General features: G+C 49.8%; 1 protein-coding gene across 1 annotated transcript; it reads right to left on the reverse strand.

The window, feature by feature from the left end:
- Nucleotides 1-759: 759 nt before the first annotated feature.
- On the reverse strand, nucleotides 760-22,151 carry OSR1 (odd-skipped related transcription factor 1). The gene is made up of 3 exons (XM_048499040.1): nucleotides 21,919-22,151; nucleotides 6,944-7,627; nucleotides 760-1,876 (listed from the first exon to the last, which is right to left on the reverse strand). The coding sequence occupies exons 2-3, from the start codon at nucleotides 7,588-7,590 to the stop codon at nucleotides 1,741-1,743; spliced, it is 783 nt and encodes a 260-aa protein (XP_048354997.1). The 5' UTR covers nucleotides 7,591-7,627; nucleotides 21,919-22,151; the 3' UTR covers nucleotides 760-1,740.
- Nucleotides 22,152-24,298: the final 2,147 nt, after the last annotated feature.

Raw genomic sequence — 24,298 nt, forward strand, 5'->3', positions numbered from 1 at the left:
AAGCCATTGGAATACAGTTCTCTGTGAAATGTGACGTTGTGACACAGTGGCATGCAGTCACTGAAGCATCCCATGATTACTTTGCAATTGTGAATGATCCATTAAGAACTACCATCAGGTACAGAAAAAGCAAACTTCTGGTCATAAAACTGCTTATTTGCATTTCCATTGAAACTCTTTAAAGGTTTAAGTATTTATTATCTGTAAATTATTTATTTGTATTAGCCGTTTGCTTCACTTGTTGGGGTTGGGTTTGGTTACTTTTGTGGGGAAGTTTGTGTTGTACACTGCCCTGAGCCCTTTTGGGATAGGGCGGTATATAAGCCTAAATAATAAACAAATAAGTATTAGGAACTAGATTTTTAAAAGAATTAGCTGCGTATATGACTGTGTCTATGTACATCTGACACAGCTTGGTGCTGTGTTATACTTTCCTCTACAACCAACTTTCTCATTTAAAAAAAAAGTGAAATAGCAGTTTGCTATTAAACTGTTTGATGTCCCCTCTTAACTCTGTAATGTTGACTGTCTTGGCAGAAAGTCCCACCATAATCCATTCCAAGAATTCTTAAGAATGCAACTTAATCTAAAAAAAAAAAAAGACTAACAAAATGTTAAAAGTTGCCCTTTTCATACCGACAGTTATTGCTTACATTTCTGGGAACCACTCAGGAGTCACAATTTAAGTTCAGAGCAGAAACCAAAGGCTTCAATCAAATATGTTTAATGCAGAGAGTGAACACACTACCCAATAAAGACTTGCCTGTAAAATACCAATTTATTTTTAATACTTAAAAAAAAAACCCAAATAAATCCAGTGATAAATGTTCATTATCAAGAATCAGCATAAAGTGCCACATAGCAATAACTTTAACCAAAAACATATTGGAATGTCTCAACTCTTTACACTGCTTAAGAAACAAAACAACTTCAGATAAAGCTCTCAGGTCGAGATTTGTCACCCCACCCCCGGAATCCTCTCATTCCCCCATTCAGACACACACTAACTTGAAAGTACCATTAAAACCAAACTGTGAACAGCAATCCCTTTGATTTATTGCCGCGCGCCATCCTCTAGCCCTTTCCCCCTTGAGTGTTTTGTTTTTGTTTAAATAAACCCACAAATTACAAACCACCTCTCAAGGCACCAGACCACAAACAAACAGAAACCCCAGGGTGCTTGTGGAAGTGTGCAGAGAGGATGCCCGGCCAATAGAAGACTCCAAGCAATTAGATTTGTAGTGAGCCTCTGGACCTGTTTACAGGATAGGTGTTCATATTGTTGCCTCAAAAGTCTTCCATCTGTCTCCAAAGTACCTAAAAAATGAGCCTGGTTTCTTTGAAAGATCTTAAAAAAAAATTCTCATCTGAAGTGTTTCAGCTTTTAAACAGACACACACAAAAGGATAAAACTAAAAAAAACCAAAAAACAAAATTCAAAGCAATACTTCTGGAAGCGAGTTTGGAGTTGTTTGTGTCTTAACAACGGAAGGTTCCTCTCCAATGCTTGAGCACCACCTTTTGACATAATGTTTACTGAAGCGACGTAAGATTTATACTCTTCTGTGTAACTCAGAAGCAAATCAATGTTACTGCTCAGGGTGTAGAAAAGCCGGCTGTATTTTGTGGGTGTTTTTTTTAAGGCAATTAAATAATGTTTGGTGTATTCCCCTTTGTCTTTGGTACGAATCTGAGCTAAAAAGTCAGAAAGGGGAATGAAGTTTGTAGGGACTGGAAGCTTTAGCACTTAATTTTGGAAGGTTTAAGCTCCTTGACTTGCGTGTGCAGAGTCTTGTGAACAGCCAGAGTCCTGGATTGGCAAAATCCTTTCCCACACTCTTGACACTTAAATGGCTTTTCTTTGGAGTGGATATATCTAGAGAGAGAAAATAAGAAACAAATAAGTGCACATTTGGCCACGTGGCCTCTCTGATCCAAAATCACTTATGTCTCAACTTCTCAGAACTCAAAAGTGGGGTCCAAAGTGGTGATGAAAGTTCCTCAGAGGGTAGCCTTGATGCAAAGCTAAATACAATGGCAATAAATTTAACACTTAGGCTGATTCCGCACGGGCCAAAAACAGCAGTGTGAAAACGGTGTGAAAACAGTATAAACCCCTTTACACCGTTTTAAACCCTTTGACACCATTTTCACACCATTTTCACACTGCTGTTTTTGACCCATGTGGAATCAGCCCTAGAAGAACACTGGTATTATCATTGCCAACCTCCAGGTAGTGGCTTGGGATCGCTCAGAACTGCAACTCATCTCCAGCTGACTGAGAACAGTTCTTCTGGAGAAAATGGCAGCTTTGAAGGGTGGACCGTACTTCTCCCCAAACTGCACCCTCCCCCAGCTCCCCGCCCCCCCCCCCCCAGATCTCTTGATAATTTCCTAGGAAGGCACCGACAATTCTTAATCTATCCACTTTGGACTTGTGTGCTCCTGTAGAGACAGTGTCTGCAAGTTGCTCTGAAAGTTCCTCACACACACCAATGGCTATGTTCCATGTGCAAAGCAAGATGCACTTTAGGCTACCCCCCTCATTTTAGGCAAATAGTCTGAAATACATAATTAGAGCAGTTATGATTATGCTCAAATATATAATCAGAGCATTTATATTCCCAAAGATACTGCTGGATGGAAGCACTGAGCTGCAAACCAGCACATTGTTCTATCATTACACCTGAAGTGAGTTTCCCACCCAGGTTACATTTTTGTGGGCAGAACACATATACAGGTGGCTGTATCACTTTGTCTGCTTAAGATACTGCAACCTGTACAATGGTGAACAATGTCCCTGAAGTACAGTCAACCACCACTGATAATTTGTTTTCTGCAAACTAAACAGTGTCCAGTTCATAAAAAAAAACACAACAATCTATGCATTTTGCCCTTGGGCTACTTTTTAAAAACTTCATGTCCATTTAACCTTTGGTGAGTAAAAAATATTAAGAAAACATTGGTCCAAGAACAACGTTAAAGCACTCTGGAGAGAGACAGCCCTTTACCACAACCCAATGGCCATTTGTGAAAACCTGGAGAACATACATCTCACAGAACAATATGTTCTTGGGATAGGAAAATATCTCAAGATCCAAACTCTTCAGGAATTATTAATATTAGATATTTTGCTTTAACATTCTTGAATGTTTGTGTTAGTTTTCTAATCTCTGAGGTTCAAAACATAGTTCTTCTTGTATTGAATTTAAAGAGTACGGCTTTGTTATACCGGCTTTTCCACATTATCCAAAATAGAAAGGAGGAGGAATATCTTTGGCTCATTCCACACATGCAGAATAATGCACTTTCAAACTGCTTTCAGTGAAGCTGTGCGGAATGGCAAAATCCACTTGCAAACAGTTGTGAAAGTGGTTTGAAAATGCGGGGCGGTATACAAATTAAATAAATAATAATAATAATAATAATAAATTATTTTGCGTGTGCGGAAGGGGCCTTTGAGCCATAGAAATGTTCTGCCTTGTAACACAGTGTTTGTTTCAAGATGCATGAGTACTGTGAAATGCAATGACTTCTGCCACACAAATAACTGTCTTTGGGACAATTGTTCGACCCATCAAGAATTTACACTGGGGTAGAAATATACCCCAAAAGCAACGCTTGTGAGGTTGGGTTTGTTAACAGGGTTTTTTAAAATCACATTGATTTCAATATGATCATCTGGACTAAGTTGGGTTAAATAGAGCTTACTCCCAGAGAAACAGGAATAAGACTGAAACCGTAGAGAACAACTGGTTTATCATTCTTGAATTCAAACCCACCATTTTAGCCAGGAATTCTCCAGGTATCCCTCCTTTCCATCTGCACAAAGTGAATCATCATGAAGTTACAGTTTGACTTAAATAAATACACCGCTACCAAGCCTCTGCGGTAGGGCAGTCTATAAATTAAATAACTAAAACATAAATCCTACGGGATCCATTGTTGCTGGGTTTTGAAAAGTTCTTTAGAAGTTCACTCATTCTTTATGGCTCAAAATAATTGTCAGCAAGAAAAGCAGGGAGGGAGATCAGTTGAAACAAAAGGCCCGGAACCTCAATACTTGAATTAATGACATTCCCTAATAGGAAACAGAAGGCATCTCTACATAGCAACGGCCCACATTACTAAATTAGTACCTCGGACATATTTACTATTTACTGGTTCGATGCTAGTTTAACTGTCATGTTTCCCTCAAGAGAACCCTGGAGATTATAATTCTGTGAAGATGCTCAGAATTCTCTGTAGTTTTCCATAGTTTGTTGGTTAAGAACCACACTGGTTAAACAATTTGAAAATAGGCATGGTTCTAATTTGCAACTGGAAATACTAGAGGCCGCATATTGGTATTGTTTATGTTTGTTAGTGTGGACATCACTAGTGAACAAGCACACCCAAACCTAAGACTAAAAGATGTTTTAGTAATCAATAATCTGTCAAAAACGTCAGCAATATTCAAGCGTAAGTGTTTATAGGATAGGAAACTTCAGTGTTTCCTAAACAACACTTCCTGATGCGCAAAACATATATATTTCATATACACCACTAACAGTTATGAACATAGATGAAGAAGAGCCAGTTAGGATTTGAGCTCTTTTACACTCTGCTTCACAAAAAGATGTTTGCAGATTGTATATTCCTCTGCCACAGAATTCAACATGCTGGTCCTTCTTTGTTGTAGAATGCTCCGCCTGGGTCCTAGTACCTACCTAGCTCTGCTCCCTCCCATCCTTTTGAAAGTTTGACATAGTCGTTCAATGAACTATAAATGCTTTTGTGTCCAGAGGCGGAGCAAGGGGAAACTGTCCCCCTCCCTCAACCGTTGCCCAGCCCCACCCTGGAACACCCTGTCCCCTCGACGGTCCAGCCATGCCTCCCACGCTGCCCCGCCTGGGGTGTCAGGGGTCCCTCCAGTCCCATGGGTGCTACCCCACTGCTTGTGTCAAAGTACCATGTTCAATAATGCACAAAATAATGGTTTTGACAAAGGCAGCGCATAAAAATAAATGATAATTCTCATATTCACTTGGGACTATATTGTAATGTGGAAGCATACAATTTTCTCAACCACTGCACGTCAACTGACCCACACTAACATCTTTATCTGAGACAGAGTATAGTTCTTTGCAAAAAGAGTGGACTGATGATATGGTTTGGTAAATCTCATCAAACTCAGAGGAGCTGTCTTCTGAGTAAATACACATAGAATTGGGCTATGTAGCAGCAATCCTCTACCACACTAGGAAACCAGGTCCATGTAGTTTAGCAAGAAAGCAGGACTTTCGAGAAATATGCTCAACTAGCAGGGATGCCCCTATTGCACATTGCAATTAAGTGGGCTCTAGCGGGAGGGGGAAGAGTATGGTGGCCTTCCTTGCCCCCCACCCCACCCCTCTCCTTCCAGTGGCACAGGGCACCCTGCCCTTTAGACAGGGAGGTGCGCAAATAAAGAGAATCAGACTTAATGCTAGGTCACATTCTTAGCCCTTCAGTGTTGCCCTATCTGTGCAATTCAATAATTTTCAGAGCCACAAATGAGGCTGCCATGCTTACTCATAAGTAAATCCCTTCATCAAATGGCCGCCATTTGACTTTTAAATTGCCTCTTGAGCTTAAGGTAAGATGGCAGTAATCCCGTGCCCTTCGCATCAGGTTTTGCCTATTATTGACCTTTCTGTCCACCCCAGCTCCTGCTGCCCTGGGTAGTGCTTCCCTGCTTTGGATATACTGCAGAAACCAAAGTATGTACTGTGATGTAAAGGTCATCACAGAGAAGAGTTTGGGAAAATTATGTCCATCAAATTGCCATTTTTGCTGAAAAGGTAGGAAGGCACCCATTGGGCATCTACTTTGTGGTGAGGAGCTGGTTCTTCTACTCATTTTGGGTTTGAAAGCCCGGTTACAAGCCTACTTTGGTAAAATAGCAGAATGTGTAGTTGGAGAGGGATTATGGCTCAGCACCTTCTTTGCGTGCAGAAGGTCCCAAGTTCAGTCTACGGCATCGCCAGTTTAAAAGGATCCCTGGAGAGCTGCTGGCAGAGAGTAGACAATACTGATTTGGACAACCAATAACCTGGCTCAGTATAAGGCAGCTGCCTGTGTGAGTGGACCTTTCACAAATGACTAATTTCTGCATGCCTCTGGAAAGTAGGATGCAATTGGGAATGGAACACAACCCATTGCAGAATATTTGAGCCAGGGTTCCTCGATCTGTTTGAGCTTGTGAGCATCATTGGGGTTCTGACATAGTGTGCCAGTCACAGTGCAGCCACAAAATGGCTGCTGTAGGAGGTGGAGCTAGACACAAAATGGCGGCTCCAGCTTACTTTCAGTCACAGTAAAGATCCTTGTGCTGTAGTGACAACTGTTGCCAAAGCAACAAATTTTTTTAGAAAATCTGCACAGCCAATCAAATCTCTAATAGTCAATCAGAATTGTGCAGAAGCCTCATTTGTCCCCTCCCACTTTCTAAAAACACTTGGTGGGCATCAGGAAAGGTACTGGCAGGCACCATGGGGCCTATAAGCACCACAGTGGGGACCATTGATTTAAGCTTTTTTTAAGTTTTACACTTGGATTTTCTGGCACTAAATCGACTAAGGGAACAGGTGAAGAAAATCATAGAAGTATAACTGGAAGCTCACTTGCACTTAGAGAGGAACAGGACATCTCTAACTCTGAATTATGCAAACACCATCGTCTTTGGTTTCACCAGTTATTGAAGCTGTATATCACGGGTGTCCCAACTCCAGCCCTCCAGATGTTCATGGACTACAATTCCTGGGGGCTGATGGACATTGTAGTCCATGAACATCTGGAGGGCCAGAGTTGGACACCCCATGGCATATGGTGGGAAGATACAATGTAATTTATAACCAACGTGTACATGATTTTGAAATTTTTATAGGTTTTCTTCCAAACCCAGCAGACATATTAGACATACCTGTGATCTCTTAAATGGTCTTGTCTTCTGAAGGCTTTGTGGCAAATGTCACACGTGTATGGCCTTTCATCCGTATGGGTTCTTTCGTGAATCAAAAGGTTGTACGACTTGGTGAAGTGTCTGCCACAGAATTTGCACACAAATTCCTTCTTGGTTTTGGAAGGTAACCTCCCGCGGGTGGGTTTCTTCTCGGGGGAAAGCTTGGTCACCTCCAGCAACGAGCCTAAGCCCGGCGAGGAGCCTTGGCTATCGATTTGTCCGAGTTTCGAAGGGTCCTCTTGGGTGGCGGCCACGGCTAGATTTGCAAAGTCAAATCTGGGCTTGGCTTTGAGGGCCATGCCGGCAACTTCTTGCTTTGGATGGATGATGTGCGGGAACAGAGGGAAGGTAGGCAACTGGAACCTGGCATCTACCAGGCTGGCCACACCAGGCACTTTGGAGAAAGACGACCGGGGCAAATGCATGGCTGGATAGCCCAGGGTCCATTGGTGAAGGTGAACGGCGTGCAAGGCACTGAAGCCATAGAGGTTTGGAAGGTGGTCTGAAGGCACTGCTGGGAGGCCATTGAAAGCTTGCAGAAAGGAATAGTTGGTGAGCTGCAGCGAAGGGTGGATGGGCACTGGTGCTGGCAGAGTCTTGCTACCCATGGTAGTGAAGAAGCTTGACAAGAGAGAAGAGGAGTGCCTGCAGAAAAGAAAAAGAAGCAGCAAACTGGGCTGAGTAAAGGATGAGTAAGTGCATGATGGGGTTCAGCATGCACATGGAAAATCTTTCTACTCTCACCATTCCTAGTTCACTGAAACATGGCATGTGGGAACAAAGGAAAGGTAGGCAATTGGAACTTGGAATCCACCACACTAAGGAGCCAGCGTGGTGTAGTGGTTAAGAGTGGCAGACTCTAATCTGGAGACCCATCTAATCTGGAGAATGGGTTCGATTCCCCACTCCTCCACATGAAGTGTACTGAGTGACCTTGGGCTCGTCGGTTCTCTCAGAACTCACAGAGGCAGGCAATGGCAGCCCACCTCTGAAGCCTTTTGCCTTGAACACACTACGAGGTCGCCATGTGTCAACTGTGACATGACAGCACAGATATGCATCTACTACACTGTGCACTCTGGGTATTTTGGAGAAAGACCCAACAGGGCAAATGCCAGCATGGCCAGATGAGTGGCAGCTGGGCTGATCCTCTCTCTTCAGTGCTCAGATATTTAAGTATGGCCACAGGTGGGAGACAAAGGGTGCTTGGTTTGGAGTCTTGGATCTGAGTGGACCAGTGTGCTAGAGCAATATATTGTATTCTGCCCACCCCCAGGGCAGGAGCAAGGGGGAATTGCGCCCGGGGCACACATGTGCCATGTGCCCCTGCCACACCCCTGTCCACCCCTTCCAGGCCCCCACCATGTCCCTGCATCATGCGCACACACACCCACCCACAGACCCTTGGTGCTACGCCACTGCTACCCCGTCCCCTCCCCTTTTATTTCAACTGTATTTTTGTGTTCTGCAAGATTCTTCCAACTCTTCACTGGGAAGAAAAGCAGGATATAAATTCTTAGAGCAAATCTGAGGAAAGCCAAAACAGCTACTAATTTTGTTACTCAAAACAGTGTGCGCTAGACACTCCCCAAAAACACAAAGGTGCAGCTTCTGCCTAAAGATTTGCACAGTCCCACAAGTAAGATGAAGAAAGAAAAGAAGGAATGGTTTAAGAGCTCCCCTGTAAAAACAAAAAGGCCTATTCCAGGGTGCCTTAGCGACAGTCTGATTTATAGTCCAGATGAACCATATGCAAAATGCCCTATTTACAGTTCCTAACAACCAGGCAAAAAAATGTCCTACCTCTTTAATAGCAACACATTTCATGCCAAAGCTCTCCAGGTGGGAAATGAGGATCCTCCAGAACTGCATGTTAACTCCAGGCTATAGAGATTATCTCCTCTGGAGAAAATAGCTGCTTTGCCAGGTGGATTTTGTGTATTGTACCCCCACTGAGGTCCCTGTCCCCTCCCAGGTTGTCCCCCACCAAAAAAATCTCCAGGCATTTCCCAACCTGGAGCTGGCAACCCTAAGCCACCAATGGGGGAGGGGTGCAGCTCAGAATCAAGCCAAGATCTGCCCTCCCAAACCTTCATGAGCTCTTTCCATTGGCCAATTACTTTGGTGGGGAACTAACGGGAGTTACCCAGGTTTGAAGCCTCCAGGCTGTAGGGTGAAAAGACTGGAGGGGGGTCCAGTAGGAGGAAATAGTCTCACGAGAACACACACAAAAAATCCCACCTTCAAAAGTTGTCGATTTGGTTGGTGGTTGCAATTTTTCCTGTGTGCTCTGCCTCCATCACCAGCCAGACTGGCAGCTGCATCCACTTTGACCTCCAATTTGCTTTAGGAAAGCAGAGAACAAGGATTGAGCCTGGCGGAGTTCAAAAAGTCCAGCCTCCGTGTGCAGCGTGTGTGTGTGTGTGTGTGTGTGTGTGTGTGTGTGTGTGTGTGTGTGTGTGTGTGTGTGTGTGTGTGTGTGTGTGTGTGTGTGTGTGTGTGTGTGTGTGTGTGTGTGTGTGTGTGTGTCCTTTGCCCTCTCCTGCTGCAGAAGAGGCCTGCTGCCATGCTCCAGTTTATGGGGGTGGGGGAGAAGAAAAGAGACAGAGGGGCAGCTTTATCCTACAGTTTCCTGTGTTCCAGGGGAGAAGTTTAGGATCAGAGGAGGCCAAATCTCTGACCTCTGTTTTGTTGCAGTCAAAACTTCAGCTGTGCAGTTCAGTCCCCTTTTCTGCAGCAAAAATCTGCAGCTAAAAAAATCCCTCCATGGTCTAGATAGAAGAAGTTGAAGAACCATCAAGCAAATGCTTTAGGGGGCTAGAGTCCCCATTTCATCACACTGGTTTTCCACTCTTTCTCCCATGGACATTTTTTAAAAAACTATAACAGGTGCTGATTAGGTTGAAACTGGCAAGCAATTGTGTTAGATCTGGATCTGGCTTTCCTGAATGTGCTCCTGGGCTTCCTGCATTTTATGACCCTCTTCAGGGGGGGTGGGGGGGTGTTGTTTTTCATGCCTGGGCCTAAAAGGACTGGATCGTGAAAAAGATCCACTTCTTGCATCTATCCAGGAACTCGCACTGGGAAAAAAGGGTACTAGTCTTCAACGGGCCGTCCCTCCCTCCCCCCCCCCCCAATTCTTAAGGTCGAATGTGGGCATTAGGTTTAAAGAGATCTGCTGCCCTGAAACAATAAGCGCCAATGCAAAAATGAAGTGACTACATCATCATCATCATCATTATTAACCTTTAATAGGCAGAGAAATTTGGAAAACAAAGTTTAGAAAAAATGTGTTCAAGCAGGCAAGCCTGAATTTCTTCCAGGTCAGTAGTCTATCTTGGCTTTTAAAAGGGTTGAAGCAAAACAGTCAGATTTTTCTCGGTGACACGCGTTTAGGAGAAAAATTATTTTCCCCAAGAAGGCTGTGAATGTTTTTAGCGTTTCTTTTCCATCAGCGGCTAAGGCTGTCACAGCGGCGTGTGTCTGCGTGTGTCTGTGTCTGTGTGTGTCTATGTCTATGGGGTCTCACCGCCTGAAACACGGTTCTTCCATTGAAAAGATCGAGCTTTCCTTTCAGTGGCATCATGGACTTTACGCAAAGTGCGTAAAGCAGTTGTGTGCGGTGGTAACACTACGAAGATATCGTGGTGGGGGCGGGGGGAGTCACAACTAACTGGATTGCTATCCCCTGGTTTTGGTCTAAGGTTTTATAGAGGTTTACAGCTTCCCATAGTCTACACACCATAGGTGTCAAACTCGTGCCCCTCCAGATGTTATGGACTACAGTTCCCATCATCCCCTGCCAGCATCATGCTGGCAGGGGATGACGGGAACTGTAGCCCATAACATCTGGAGGGCTGCGAGTTTGACACTTGTGCTCCAGTGATTGGGCTGCACACAAAGCCCAGGGATTTTTCCTTCCCAGTTAAATTGCGGGTTTGTATCTTGCTACGTCATAATCCCTTCCTTTGTGACATCACGGCATGCACCCCGGCGTTGGGGATCCCAGTTGCTCAGGTCGCTTTGCAGAGCAAACAAGAAATCCTCCTGGCGCTGCTGCTGAACCCGACCCCCGGGGTGGCTGCCTGGCCTGCAGCATGGATTTGCGCCGGTGCTTTTGGGGCGGGGGGGGGGGTGGAGGGGAGCTTTTCTTCCCCATCTGGGTTTCCAAGGGGCAGCGAGAGTTTGACTTTGCTAAGCTGTTAACCGAGTTTTGCAAAGGAGAGCCTTGCAACGTGTTAGCTGTCAGAAGCAGGAAATCGACCCCAAAGTGGTTGGGGGGGGGGGGGCAAAGTGGTGGGTCGCCTCCCTGCCAGGCAGTAGGGGGAAAGCGCCAGGGAACGGGCGAGGCGGCATGGGGGGAGGGAGGCGACCCTTCTCCCTGGGGCGCCTCCCCGCGCCCACCTTTCACACCCCTGCCCATAAATCAGCCTCCCGAAAGGGGAACGGGCGAAGCCTACAGGAATGCCATCGCGCTGACCCGGAATAAACGAGGCTGACATTTCGCCCGGATTTGCCGCTTCTAATTGGACAAATTTGGTAGCGGGGCCGATTATCACGCCGCTGCAGCCAGCCCGGCCGAGCTCCTGGCCGCGGCTCGCTTCGCCTTAACCCATTTGGCGCCGACCGAGTGTAGCCAAAGCAGAGCAGGCCTGTTGCAAACGCAGCTCTCCTTCCATCGGGCACGCAGGCCCCTTCCACGCATGCAGAAGAATGCACTTTCGGTCCACTTTGCAGCTGGATTTTACTGTGGCGAATAGCAAAATCCACTTGCGAACAATTGGGAAAGTGGATTGAAAGGGCGTTATTGTGCATGTTGCAGAAGGGGGGCCGGGGAAAGAGAGAGGATGCACTTGGCATGTGCCGGGTGGTGTCGCTCCAGGGCCCACCAAACCTCCCAGCCAACTTTGGGCTAGGGCAGGTCAGCAGCCAGAAACGGAGCCTGCCTCTCAGTGAAGGCATTCTGCTCCAACTGACCCAAAACACATCTATGTGCCTGGCAGGACAGCCTCCTGAACGCAGCCCACGGCTCTTCGGAATAAGCTCGACAAAACGGGAAAAGAATCACTGCCGCTGTATCCACCTGAAGCACATTTCCCCAAGGCGATATGCTCCTCAGCAAGTGGGTTTAGGTTGGCTGATCAGCCTTGTGAGTTAGATGGCTCTGGTTTGTTGTTAGTTTATTGGAGTTATATTGCCTACTAAGACTTTCATGGCCGGATTCAACTGGTTCTGGTGGGTTTTCCCGGCTGTGTGACTGTGGTCTGGTGGATCTTGTCCCTAACGTTTCGCCTGCATCTGTGGCTGGCATCTTCAGAGGTGTACCACGGATGCAGGAGAAACGTTAGGAACAAGATCTACCAGGCCACCGCCACACAGCCCGGAAAGCTCAAAACCACCGGTTATTGGAGTTGATTTAAGTAAGAAAGCCGACCACCACCGGACTGGACGGGACACCTCCAAAGAATACAGGGGGAGGACACGGCAAACCACCTCCCAATGTCTCTTGCCTGGAAAACCTTACCAGGAATTGCCATAAATCAGGTCTGACTTGACAGGGGAAAGAAAGAAAGAAAGAAAGAAAGAAAGAAAGAAAGAAAGAAAGAAAGAAAGAAAGAAAGAAAGAAAGAAAGAAAGAAAGAAAGAAAGAAAGAAAGAAAGAAAGAAAGAAAGAAAGAAAGAAAGAAAGAAAGAGAGAGGCTGTGATCTGCAAGGTCACTGGTTTCAATTTTCTCTGCGCTCGCCAGTTTACCACTGGTCTATCTTCCAGGTCTGTTGCAAAACTTGCAACAAGCTCTTTGACCCCAGGGATGCCAGGTAAGTACCACGCCCTCTTTTTCGTTTGGATGGCTTGGAGGGTTCCTGTCACAGCAAGAAAGGAAGGCCCGATCCTGCGTTTGGAGGCTTTTCGAAACCCAGGTTGTGACCTATTCGCCCCCCACCCACCCACCCCCGCTGAATTTCCCACGTGTTTCAATCAGCGCCGTTTTCTGCTTGTCCGCATGTTAAACGGAAAAGCCTTCTTATGATTCGGGTCCCAGTTCTTTGCAAAACCGATTCCCAAGCTGCTTTTTATCCAACGGCGCACGTGGTTCGGACAGGGGCACGGTGATTCTCTTCTCCTTCTTTTGCAACAAGGAATCTGGATCTGGTTTGACGTCAAGACTTGCCACGCCGCAGCATCTGGCTTGGAGAGGCGAGATGGGTCTTTGCAATCAAAAGGATTTGTTTAAAAAAAATTGTTCTTAGCCCGTCTTCTCTTCCTGGAGAAAGAGAAGGGGGGCTGGAGACTGGCATCTCTTGTGCCAAAGATCCCGGGTCCCTTCGGCACATGCAGAATAATGCACGTTGAATCCACGTTCACAATTGTTTGAAAGTGGATTTTGCTATTCCGCTCAGCAAACTCCAGTTGCAAAGTGGATTGAAAGTGCGTTATTCCGCATGTGCGGAAGGGGTCCTGCTCTCTGCAAAGCCCCCAGTTTCGAACAAAGGAGGGGGGAGGAGGCTGTGGGTTGAGACAGCGAGATGGTGCGGGCAGGGGCACCTTGGCTGGCCCCGCTCCAGCGCTGGAAGCTCCCCTTTTGCGGGCCAGCGATGACCCAGGCGCGCCCCTGAGCAGATGCCCCGGCGGGTCCCTTCAGCCGACATCAAAGGCGAACCCCGCGAGGTCGGGAGTGACACGCCGGAGAGCCGGTTGTTTATTTCGGTGTCGCCTTCACCTCCCGATGCTGTTTCATGTCAACAGATCTTTGTCAAGGGGGGGGGGGGTTCCGCTTAATGAGAAGAGCCTGCGAGTTCTCAACCGCTCCGCGCGACCACCTCCCCCCACCCCCACCCTCTGCCGCAATAAAACCAAAGTCCTTTTTTAAGAAAGAAAGAAAGAAAGAAAGAAAGAAAGAAAGAAAGAAAGAAAGAAAGAAAGAAAGAAAGAAAGAAAGAAAGAAAGAAAGAAAGAAGGGACAGATCGCTGTGTAAACTGAATCAGTTACTCTGGGACCTTTTTTTAATTGGAAAGAAGGAAATAAATAAATAAATAAATAAATAAATAAATAAATAAATAAATAAATAAATCCTTATTTCTGTGGGGCATTTATGGGATGTGGGGCGACCAGCCAAATCCCTCCAAAAGGTCGTCCCCGCTAAATTCGTTCGACAGTTTTCAGCTGACATCTAGTTCGTTGGTTGATCACGAACTGCAAAAGGGGCGCCTGTCAGTCAAAAGAATTAAAGGGGAGGGGGTCTTAAAACTATGTTTTCCTCCACCAGTCCATAAGAGAATGGAATATGGGAATAAGACGTGGTTAATTTTGTCCAAATGTCTCTGGGCTCCTGTTTTTTTTTGGGGGGGGGGGCTGGATTTGCCCCTGCGAGCCCAATGACCCTTGGAGGGAGCCACCTGGAGAAAGATTAAGCCGCCCCCCCCCCCTCAGGGAGACGCATCTTTGCCGCCTGAGGGGTGTGTGTGTCCTTTCCGCATGTGCTGTTCCGGCCCAGTTAAGAGTCGTTAGAGTCGGGGACAGGTTCCTCGGGAGCAAGTCCTGTTGGTTTCAATGGCGCTCCAAAATAAATCAGAACATTGCCACAAAAGGCAGTGTGGGCTCTCCCTTTCACTTTAACAGTCTCCAGTGCAAATTCTATGGCTCCTTTTTAAAACCTAAAGACAGTAAAATTCTATCAATAACCCTCCCCCCCCCGAATTTCAATGGCATGTGATTCAGTGATTCCAACATTAGATATAAGCCCCCCGTCAGACATGCTTCCGATTAAGAGGATTGGGGAATAGCAGAGGTAATTACCACTTTCTCTAAGGCAACATTAGATTTGTTCATCTTTAAGGCCCAAGAAACCCCCCTTCTGTTTCCTAGGAAGTCCCATTGAACTCTATACTATTTACTTCTGTGTAGGCAAGCTTTAGGTCCCACTGTAAGGCTATGCACCTTTCAGCGCCTGCTTTTCACCCCATTATAGCCGGAATCCTAAAGCGCTGTTACTTGAATGCAATGTATGTATATCCCCCCACCCCCCTCTGTAACTAGCACATGCAGCCAGGGGCTATAGGTATTTATGGGGAAGCAAAACTCATTAGGATTCAAAAGGGCCTGCTCTTAGTAGATAACCAGGTGTAAAACAAAGCAGTCCTTCCAAATCTATGGCTTCCTCCCAAACGCGAACCGATCGCTGGGATGAAAGCGAAATCAAGGAAATTGAATATAAATCGCAAGCAAGCAAGCAAGCTTCGGTTTTAAGTTATGCCTTCACTCCACGCACATTTAGAAGAAAATCCATTTGATTCCAGTGGAAACGTCCAGGAGCTAAAGGACTTGTCCGCAAGCCTGGGTCACAGTCCAGTTGAAGTTGACTTAACCAAAGTTTATTGGTGGAAACATCTGGAGATGGGACATGCCACCCCCACCCCCACCCCCACCCCCACCCCGCCCTTTGATTTCTCATCTGCCATTTTTGAGCAGATCTCTAGCTCCACCCCTCAGGAAAACAGAAATGTTAATAGCATTCAGGCCAGGTTGCTACCACTTTGCTCAACTGGAAACAAATCTGTTTCGGTAGTTGAGGATGAGAAACACAGAAGTGGTGAGAAACTGTCAAACATCATCATCATCATCATCATCATCATCATCATCATCAAATCGATCATGGTAAACAGCGCATCGGACCATCAGTGAATGCTCATTAAAAACAACAGCAGAGATTCTATTTTAAAAATTGACGTTTAAAAAATCCTCTATCTGGCGTTGGTATCAGGTTCAGAGACCATTATGTTAGCAATAATTGTGGGAGGGGGAGACCTTTTGGACAAGATAGAGCAGCAGGATGATGAACCCCCCCTCCCTTTCTGGCCGCAGGCCCCCCTTCCAGCCTCTTCGCTGCCTTAACCCACTCCACATGTGATCCACTTACCCCTTTCCACCTGTTGGCCATACAAGCGCTTTGCCGAATCGCATCCCCCTCCTCCCCAGAAGACACCAAGCAGAACCCAGAGGAAGGCATCGACCCGGGACAGTCCTTCTGGTAAGCCCGGCTTGGAGGAGACTCCCGGCTGCCTTCCCCCGCGGCCTGATCCTGCCGCCCAGCTGGTTGACCCAGAAGCGGCTCCCGCGGTGCGCCACCGGGGCTGGCTTCCTCGTAAGCGCGCTTCGCCTTCAGCAGACAGCCCGTTTCCAAAGATCTGGCCTCCGTTTTATGGGGCAAAAAAGGGAGTCGGTGGCGCTGGGGGGAAATTAAGGCTGTTGCTGGGCAAGTATCGCTCTGGCCTCCTTACAGAGAGACGAAGCAAACCCAGCTGCAGGAGAAGAGCTAGACACGCGTCCAGCCGCGTCAGGGTATGACGACCCTCCCAGGGAATCCACGCGCTCTTTAGGTATCCAAAGAAGGGCGCTTGGCCTTTCAGAAGCATGGCCCCTGGGATTCCAATCGGTCTCTACGGTGCCACTGGATTCGAACCTAGCTGAATCAGACGCCCTTGACGCGATATCGAGGCAGCGGAGAGGAGAGACTGGCGGGCGTTCCCCGGAGCCGTGCGGGGTTCAAGTGGCAGTCAGTCCCGCCGGCCTCAGTTCCTCTCTAAGTCAGGAGGTGTCAACCCCGCGGAATCCGCCTTTTCTTTAGCGACCTGATGCGCTGAGGGGGCAGATGGGCTGTTTGGGAGCTGGACTGTCACTCTATTCCAGCAGCGGCTAGCAGAGGTGGAAATAGTCCCCATCCCCAATTAGCTCGGCTGCGGCGACCACTTTCCTTCCTGGTGGCCAGTCGCAAAAGGTGGCAATGAATTCCCTCCTCCCCCCCCGCAATAAATTTGTTGTCCTCTTGCCAGGATTTTTCTGGCTGGATTAGCGCAGCGGCTGGAATGTCCTTTTTTTAAGGGGGAAAGAAAAAGGCGCAGGGACTGCAGATGAAATGCTGAAATGCTTTCGCCTGCCTGATGAGTTCCGCATGTGGCCAAGGCCGAAGTGAATTCGCTTGCTCGTTGCTGCGATGCTGAAAGTGGCGAGCGCATGGGGGCCCCGGACCCCGCTAGGGGAAATGGCCCACTCGAGACCAATCCCCCTCGCGGAAGCTCGAGGCCTTTGCAAAATGCAAATTTTGCTGGCATGTGGGGGCAGGGGGAGGACGACGACTCATGTATTTAAATGGGGCTTCCTCCTCAACGGGAACTCAGCCTCTGGTAGTCGCAGCACCCCCCCCCCCCACCTCCGTGTCGCTGGCCTCCTTGTTAGAAGAAAAAAGTCCCCAGTCTTAAGGAGTGCTTAAAAGTTTGGCCTTCTCAGAAGGGACCCTTGCCTTTGGGGCGCATGCTCGGAAACAAAAGCCACCTGACCCCTTTTGCTGAAGACTAACCAAAAGGACACAGCTGGGTGAACCTGGGGACTGTTCATCAGACCGGGTGTCAACGAAGAAGAGTTCTGGAGAACTGGAACGGTCTCACCCTGAGTGGTCTCCTGGTTAGTCTTCCTAAAAAGAATTACGTGGCCTGCTGCTGCCATCACGACCCCTGCAGGCAAAGGAGCTTTAAAATAAATCCAACGAAATCCATGGGTTTAGAGCAGATTACCTTTGCACAGGATTACCCTGTATTGACCGGGCTCTGTCACCTTTGACACTGGACCTAGTTCCGCGGGCTTTTATGTATTCTTCATTTCTTTCCATCTAACTTTCTGTTTCTTTTTTTCTTCCTCCCCAGTTCTGTGCAGGTTTTCCTCCCTCTAGTGGCCAATTCCATATAACGCCAATTTTTTATCAAGAGCTAAAAGCTGCTGATTTAAACTACAGGAAGACACGCTTCAGTTAAAGCTGAGTGATGTCAAATGGTGCAGAACTGGGGAGGGGGGGGAGCCCTTAAAGAAACAGGAAGTTAAACGCGAGGAGACTGCGATGCTCAGCCAATCCCAGGTGGATTTCCTTGCCCTGAAAAGCTTCTGCTGCCCATTTCCACGAGTCAAAGGATCAGTTTCTCCAGACCTGTTGGCAACCCTGCTTAATTGAGCACACTTGGCCGGGCTCGGCTCCCCTTTCCTAACCCTTTGCTTCGAACGGAGATTTTGCAGGCTCTTCGGGGCAGAAGGCGACACTGGCTAATCAATGTCGGTGAGGCTTTTCGCAAAACAACAACAACAACAAGCCCGTCTTTCCAGCTCAACGCTCTGGGGGATCGCAGCCTGCCCAGAATCGGGTCTTTACGGACTTTCAAAAGGCCGGTCTCTCTCTCTCTCTCTCTCTCTGGGGGAGGGGGAAATGGAGCGTGGCCTTCTACCTGCGCTTAGGAAACAAAACAGGAAACGGGACAGGCGTGGTGGGCCAGCCAGGAGCTCGGCTGCAGGAGAGGCGAATAAATCGGTTTTGGGGAAAGGGTTCGAGCTGCGTCTCCTCTGGCGGAGTGGGGGCAAGGCTGTAACGGAGCTCGGACGACTTAATCGCGCCCCTTAATGAGAGCTGGAGCGACTCCAGAGCCTTCCCTTGGGAGGAATGTGGGGTGTCCCCCCCTTTCCAACAAATCATTCACGTGTTATCGAGCAATCGGTGCTGACAAGGTTCGCGGACTCCCCCGGGGGGGGGGTTGTTTGCACACGCCGCAGCAACCCCTTGCCTCCCCCTTAACTTTCACCCCCCAGCAATCTAACTCCACAGATCGGCCAAACGAGGCGCTTGCAACAGGCGCTCCGAATCTGAAGAACTGGAACACAGAGGGGATGGGGTCAGGGTGCGATCCTCAAAGTAGTTTGGGGGGCAGCGGATTGAGGTTTCCACCAGCACGGGAAAAACGAACCAAAAGGAACAGGACTCGCGGGGCAGCTCAGAAAGGCCCGGTTCGTTGGACCTGGAGATGCCACCAGACTCCATTTTCGTTTCGCTGCGAGAGATGAAGATGGAACGAAGGGGGTGCTGTAAAATTGTGGGCCGCTCCCCTCCTTGCAGGGGGGAAACAGAGGCCCCTTCCGCGCATGCAAAGTAATGCACTTTGAATCCAGAAATCTGCTGTTGGAGGACAAACTAACCGAATCTGCCTAGACATTCAAAGCGAATTAAGATCCACCGTGGGCCATTATAAAATGGTGTGTGCACGAAAATGTCATGCATGGAGGCCGAGGGCTAGCCCACCCCACTCATTTGGATAGGATTTTCTCGTTGGGGGGGTGGGCAGGGAATCCCCTTGAGACAGCCCTCCGCATCTCATGGCTGACACTTAGGCTCCTTCCGCACATGCAGAATAATGCGCTTTCAGTCCACTTCAAGCATCTTTCCCACAGTTGGGGTGAATATTAATAAGGAGGTCAGAAAGCCGAAGGGCTTTCGGGAGTCTTTTGGCCTCGCTAGTTCCGCCTTGGGTGGGCCTCTGGAGAGGCGGCTTATAAATATTTTACATAAATAAATGAGCCATGCTTTATCAAGCGTTGTGGGCAGGCCAGGTGCTTCTAAGGCGACCCCTAGAACTGTAGGCGGTGAAATTGACACGCGGCGCGCGGGGGGGGGGTGGGTGGGAAATAGCAGAAATTGACATGGGCGAGGACTCAAAAGAAGAGCGGGGCAGGACACCCCAGCTCCCAGAAGGACTGGACCCACTCTGGCACCTGGATGCCAAAACGTGCCTGCGAGTTTTCACCCAGGGTGGCCCAGTCGACTATTTCAAAACCCACCATTCCCACAGCAAGATCCGCTCCGAGTCCAGCCTGAAAACAAGACATCCGCCCAAACAATAAAATGTAGCATTCACAGAACTGCTTTGGGGGATCCCACCCCTTTCCCCCCCCCATCCTACAAATATTTACTCACGAGTCAGATCCACGGCTCGATCGGATTTGCTCGCACACCAGCCAACCGCAGTGATGTCCAGCAGAGCCGTCAACGACAGCAAATGCTCCCTCCCCGGACAGTTGTAAAAAAGACCCTCGAAGACACCCCAAAAGCCTCCTTCTATAAATGACTACAGTGACCCCCCCCCACACACACACACACTCCTACACACATACACGTCACGGCATGCAAAATATTGCCCCCTTCCAAGATTCATTTCAGCGGCAGTTCGAATTCTCACATTTTTGTACGCATGACTGGCAAATCCAGTTATGTCGAATTAAATAAGTGTAATACCTCCATAGAAACACGGTTACACGGGCCTGGAGAACTATCGCTTTCGCGTAGGCTGCCATTAAGTTTATTACACGCTATTGGGGGGGGGGGTGTGTGTGGGATATTTTACACACACAGGGACTTTTTCTTGCCCTATCAAACCCCGAACCCTTTCCCCTACGTACATCATGACAAGCTTCGGAGGCAAATGTCAGAGAGAACCCGAATGAAACCAGCCTACAGTTCGCGACACCAATCCGAATTCAGCCGGCCTTCAAATACACGATATTGACAACCGTTTGAAACTACGTAGCAGTAAAGTCCAAGAAAGCCAAGAAACTCCCGCAGGCCTCGCAAGAACCCGCCCCCCTCTGATACACCCCCCCCCCTTGATTTATATATATTTTTCAGCAAAGCAAAGTCAGCTGTTCAAAAGCCTTCTTTCTGGTGACACTTCCCAAAGCTAGCTTTGAAACCTGGTGGAGCGAATCCTGGAGTCAAATGAGTTGGGCCATTCCTTTTCAAGGCTTGAACTGGATTTTCAATCTATAATCTATAATATAATTTTTAATCTATAAATATATAACACAATATCCGCGTGGTTAGAAAGTTTGGTCCAGCAATACACCTGCGTCGTGTTCAGGGCCCAAAGTTTTCTCTGTGCTGGAAGCAGAGGCGTGCGTTTCACTTTTGCCGCCCTGTTATCTCTCTCTCCCTCTCCCCAAAACGATTATTACGTTTATTTGGTAGAATGAGGAAAAAATAACTCATTTGGAAGTAAATCTGCCTTTCTAAACGCCCCTCCTCACACAAACTGCTCTGTGGGGCTTTCGGGTCGCGTTTAAAATGGCAACTCTCCGTAGGAAAGGATCGCCTTTATTGCCGCAGAGGCCTCCTGACCCGCTACTTGCAGGCTCCGTTTGAACAAACTCACTTCGGAGCGCAGATCGGTTGGCCAGGGCGCGCCACGCCGGGCTCTCCCTGAAGAGAGTTGACCCCCTAAGCAATTCAAAATACTCCAATGCCCCCACCCCCACTAAGACGGGGGTCCCGGACTCCCTTCCCGGAGTGGGCGTGCGCTTTAAAAACACTTGAACTCGACGCACCAGACAAGATACCAATCCGGATTCACGGCCTGAGAGTTTTGTGGTTTTGTTTTTGCGATGGGATTAGGCTGCTTTTCCGCAAGACCCCACTATAATTTGCGTGTGTGTGTGTGTGTGTTTTTAAAAAGCACTCTGTTTCTGGCCTTTGGCAATCATGATCCGGATCCTCCAAGCCCCAGGAAACTTCAGCTCCCGAACCGGTCTGGAGGAAACCGGGTCACCCGTGCCGGGGTCCGAGGGAAAAGGCAAGCGGGCGAGCGCGTTGGGATTCCCGTGCCTGGGCGAGGCGCAGCGAACCCGGGCGGTCCCTTGCACTTGGTCCGGCCACTTTGGTGCAACACTAGAGAAGCTCTCACGTCTGAAACCACCTCGGACCCCCGGACTGGCTCTGTTGGGGGCCCCGTCTGTGGGACTCCGAGTCAGCCCAAGCCCGCAGCCCGATCCGCTCTCCCCTTGCCAGGGACGGCTTTCCCTCGGGGCCCTCTAGGCTCTCTGCCCAGGCATCTGCAGGGATGCCCGGAGAGGGCAGAGCTGGAAGGAGACCCCTCGGCCAAGGGGAAGAAGAACCCCTCCCTCCCCTCCAGCCTGCCGGGTCCCCCCTCCACAAGTGTGCAGGAAGATCGCAGCAGCATCCCGAGCGCGGAAACCTGCCGGCCTGGCTGAGCCCCCACCCCCTCTCGGCGACCCTCCCCGGGAAAGAGGAGCGCGGAGAGGCAGAGAGAGCCCCCCCCCCCCGGGAGGGATATTTACCGGATCCCGAACTGCGACGGCTGCTGCTGCTGCTGCTGCTGCTGGGCTGCCCCGGCTGGGCTGGGCCGGCCCGTCCGCTCAGGCTCCAGCGGGGCAAGTGGCGGGGGGTCCCGCGGGCGAGGAGGGCCGGAGGCGGGCAGGCGAGGTCCGGGCTGCCCTTGTCCCCGCCGGGCCGGGAGGCTGCGGGAGCGAAGGCGAGCGGCGGCGGACTGCCGGGGTCCCTTCCCGCCGCCGCCTCCTTATTTCAACCCCCGGCCTGCCCCCCTCCCCTCCCCTCGCCTGCCCCACCCCTGGGCATGCGCACTGCCGAGGGGGACAAGAAAGTTTCGCGCGAGGCAGCTGCGGCCGTCTGGCGGCTCGTTCGGCGGCCGGCGGACCGGACCGGCTTGGGGGGCATCTCTCCGCCGCCCCGTCAGCCTCCGGTCGAAGTGGCCCCTCGGACAGGCTGCCTCGCCGACCCCCCCCCCCCGGGATCCGGCCGTCGATCCCCGCCCCTCACTGGATCTCTGCGAAAGGGAGGATCTCCCCGCTGTTGAAGGCGCTGCGGCTTCTGAGGGGGCACTTGGCAAGTGGCAGGATTGGGGAGCCGTTGGGTTGCATCTGACTCCTCGCGAGTAAATGGGGCTGGGAATCGTAGCCTTCCCGCTTCGGCCACTGGAGGAAACTTTTCGGACCTTCCCGAGATCGGACTTTCCTGTATGAATCCTCCATCCAACAAAAGCCCCAAGGGGACTGGACGCGCCGCTCAGTCGTGTGCCACAAACTCAAACCGAAGTGACTCGCTCCGCACCGGATTGCGTTGCCGCTGTCCTCACGGGCTCACACCTACCTGTCACCCCCCCTAGGAATCCACTTCCCCATCCATCTTTGCAATCACCACCACCAGAGCAACACCCCCTCCCCACCCCTCCGGGACCCCCGATCAGCAGCTGGCTGGTCTGTTGGAATAACCAAAAGTAGACACCCCCGCCCCCCGATCTAAGGGGAACGAGGAAAGCAGATCCCGAGAAGGCAGGGCAGCGCAATCCTAATGGGCAAGCGGATCCTGTTGGCCTTGCCCTTGACCCGGCCGATCCTCCTCTCCAGAGGACCTCGACGGAGCCCCCGCCGTCCAGCTGGGCTCTGCATGTCCCAGCGCGGTGCGGGAGACCCGACGGCCCCCCTTTTTCAGAGGCAAAGGCCGGGAAGGTGGGCTGGAACCCGGCACGGCTGCTTCTTCGAAGCGGCTTCGAGGGAGCGCAAGGCGAGCCCGCTTCTTCGAAGGAGCCCAGCAGCCGTCGGAGTGCGCCGGGCGCCGCTCTTGCCGGGTCGGACGGAGGCGGGGGCTCCGCGGGGGCTCCAGTCCCGGCAGGTTCTGCTTCCGGACCGAGCTGCCTTCATGCCGTTTGGCCGCCACTCCTTTCTAACAGAAAGATGGGTGGGTGGGATAAGAGGGACAGAAGCCACGGTCGGGGTCGGGGTCAGCCGGACCGTGGTCGCCTTTTACACCCCAAGGAGGGGAAACTCCCCCCCTTCCCAATGTTGCACTGAGAGAACGCAGAGGTCCCGTGCCCCTCCCGGAGGAAGGGAGTTTCCCACTGAACGGATGGGAGCTTTACTCCCGAGCAAACCTGCCTGATGTACATCGCGCAGGCACGGGCGTCCATCTCAGGTCACTCCGGGGTCCTGACTTATCAAGAGAGCTGCTTGAATCTACACACGAAAAGAGGGGTGGGGTGGCAGTCCTGGACACCCCCCTCCCAACCCAAGGGAAAGATCCCTCTGAGCAAACTTTTCCCAGAGAAGCCCCCTGCAAAGTGTTCGGCCTCGGTGGCGCCCGGGCAAAAATAGGGGGGGGCTGGGGGGGGGACATCTGTCAGTGCCTCCGCAAGATAGACGGGGATCGACCGAAAGCAAGCAATCCCGGGAAGGGGGCGCTTGTGGTGCCCACAAGAATAGTGGGCATAGCCTCGAACACAGCCCCCCCCCCCTAACGCCAGCGCCTTCAGGTCAAGGCAGAGGGCTGGGGGCTGACAATAAATATAGCAGACAAGAACAAATCGGGGACAACTTTTGAAAGCTCCCCATTGATTTCAACGGAAAGAAGTTAAGCGCGTACTTAAGTTTTCACACCGAAAGATCTGGGATTCCAACGCGCTAAACGAGGGATGGATCCGACGGCAACAAAGTCTAGCATTGGCAATCTCTTGATCTTCGTGAATTTAAAAAAAAAAACCCAACAACCCTGTACGAAAAAAGAGGGGCAAACTGGGCTGCAGAAAACCCTGCAAATCCATCCAGAAAACTGTCCCCGAAAAATAAAAGAACCGTGTTTGCTGATTTCCCAGCCGCTTACAGAGTTATTTGGAGGTCCCTGGCGTGGTTCTAGAAGACCCCTTCT

The sequence above is a fragment of the Sphaerodactylus townsendi genome, linkage group LG01 (genome assembly GCF_021028975.2).
Source record: "Sphaerodactylus townsendi isolate TG3544 linkage group LG01, MPM_Stown_v2.3, whole genome shotgun sequence".
NCBI lineage: Eukaryota > Metazoa > Chordata > Lepidosauria > Squamata > Sphaerodactylidae > Sphaerodactylus > Sphaerodactylus townsendi.

Bases quoted from the DNA above. Each gene is read 5' to 3' on its own strand.
- OSR1 (XM_048499040.1), bottom strand. From the start codon at position 7,590: ATGGGTAGCAAGACTCTGCCAGCACCAGTGCCCATCCACCCTTCGCTG. The intron at 1,877-6,943 runs GTATGTCTAATA...TTCTCTCTCTAG, and splicing joins GACCATTTAAGAGATCACAG to ATATATCCACTCCAAAGAAA.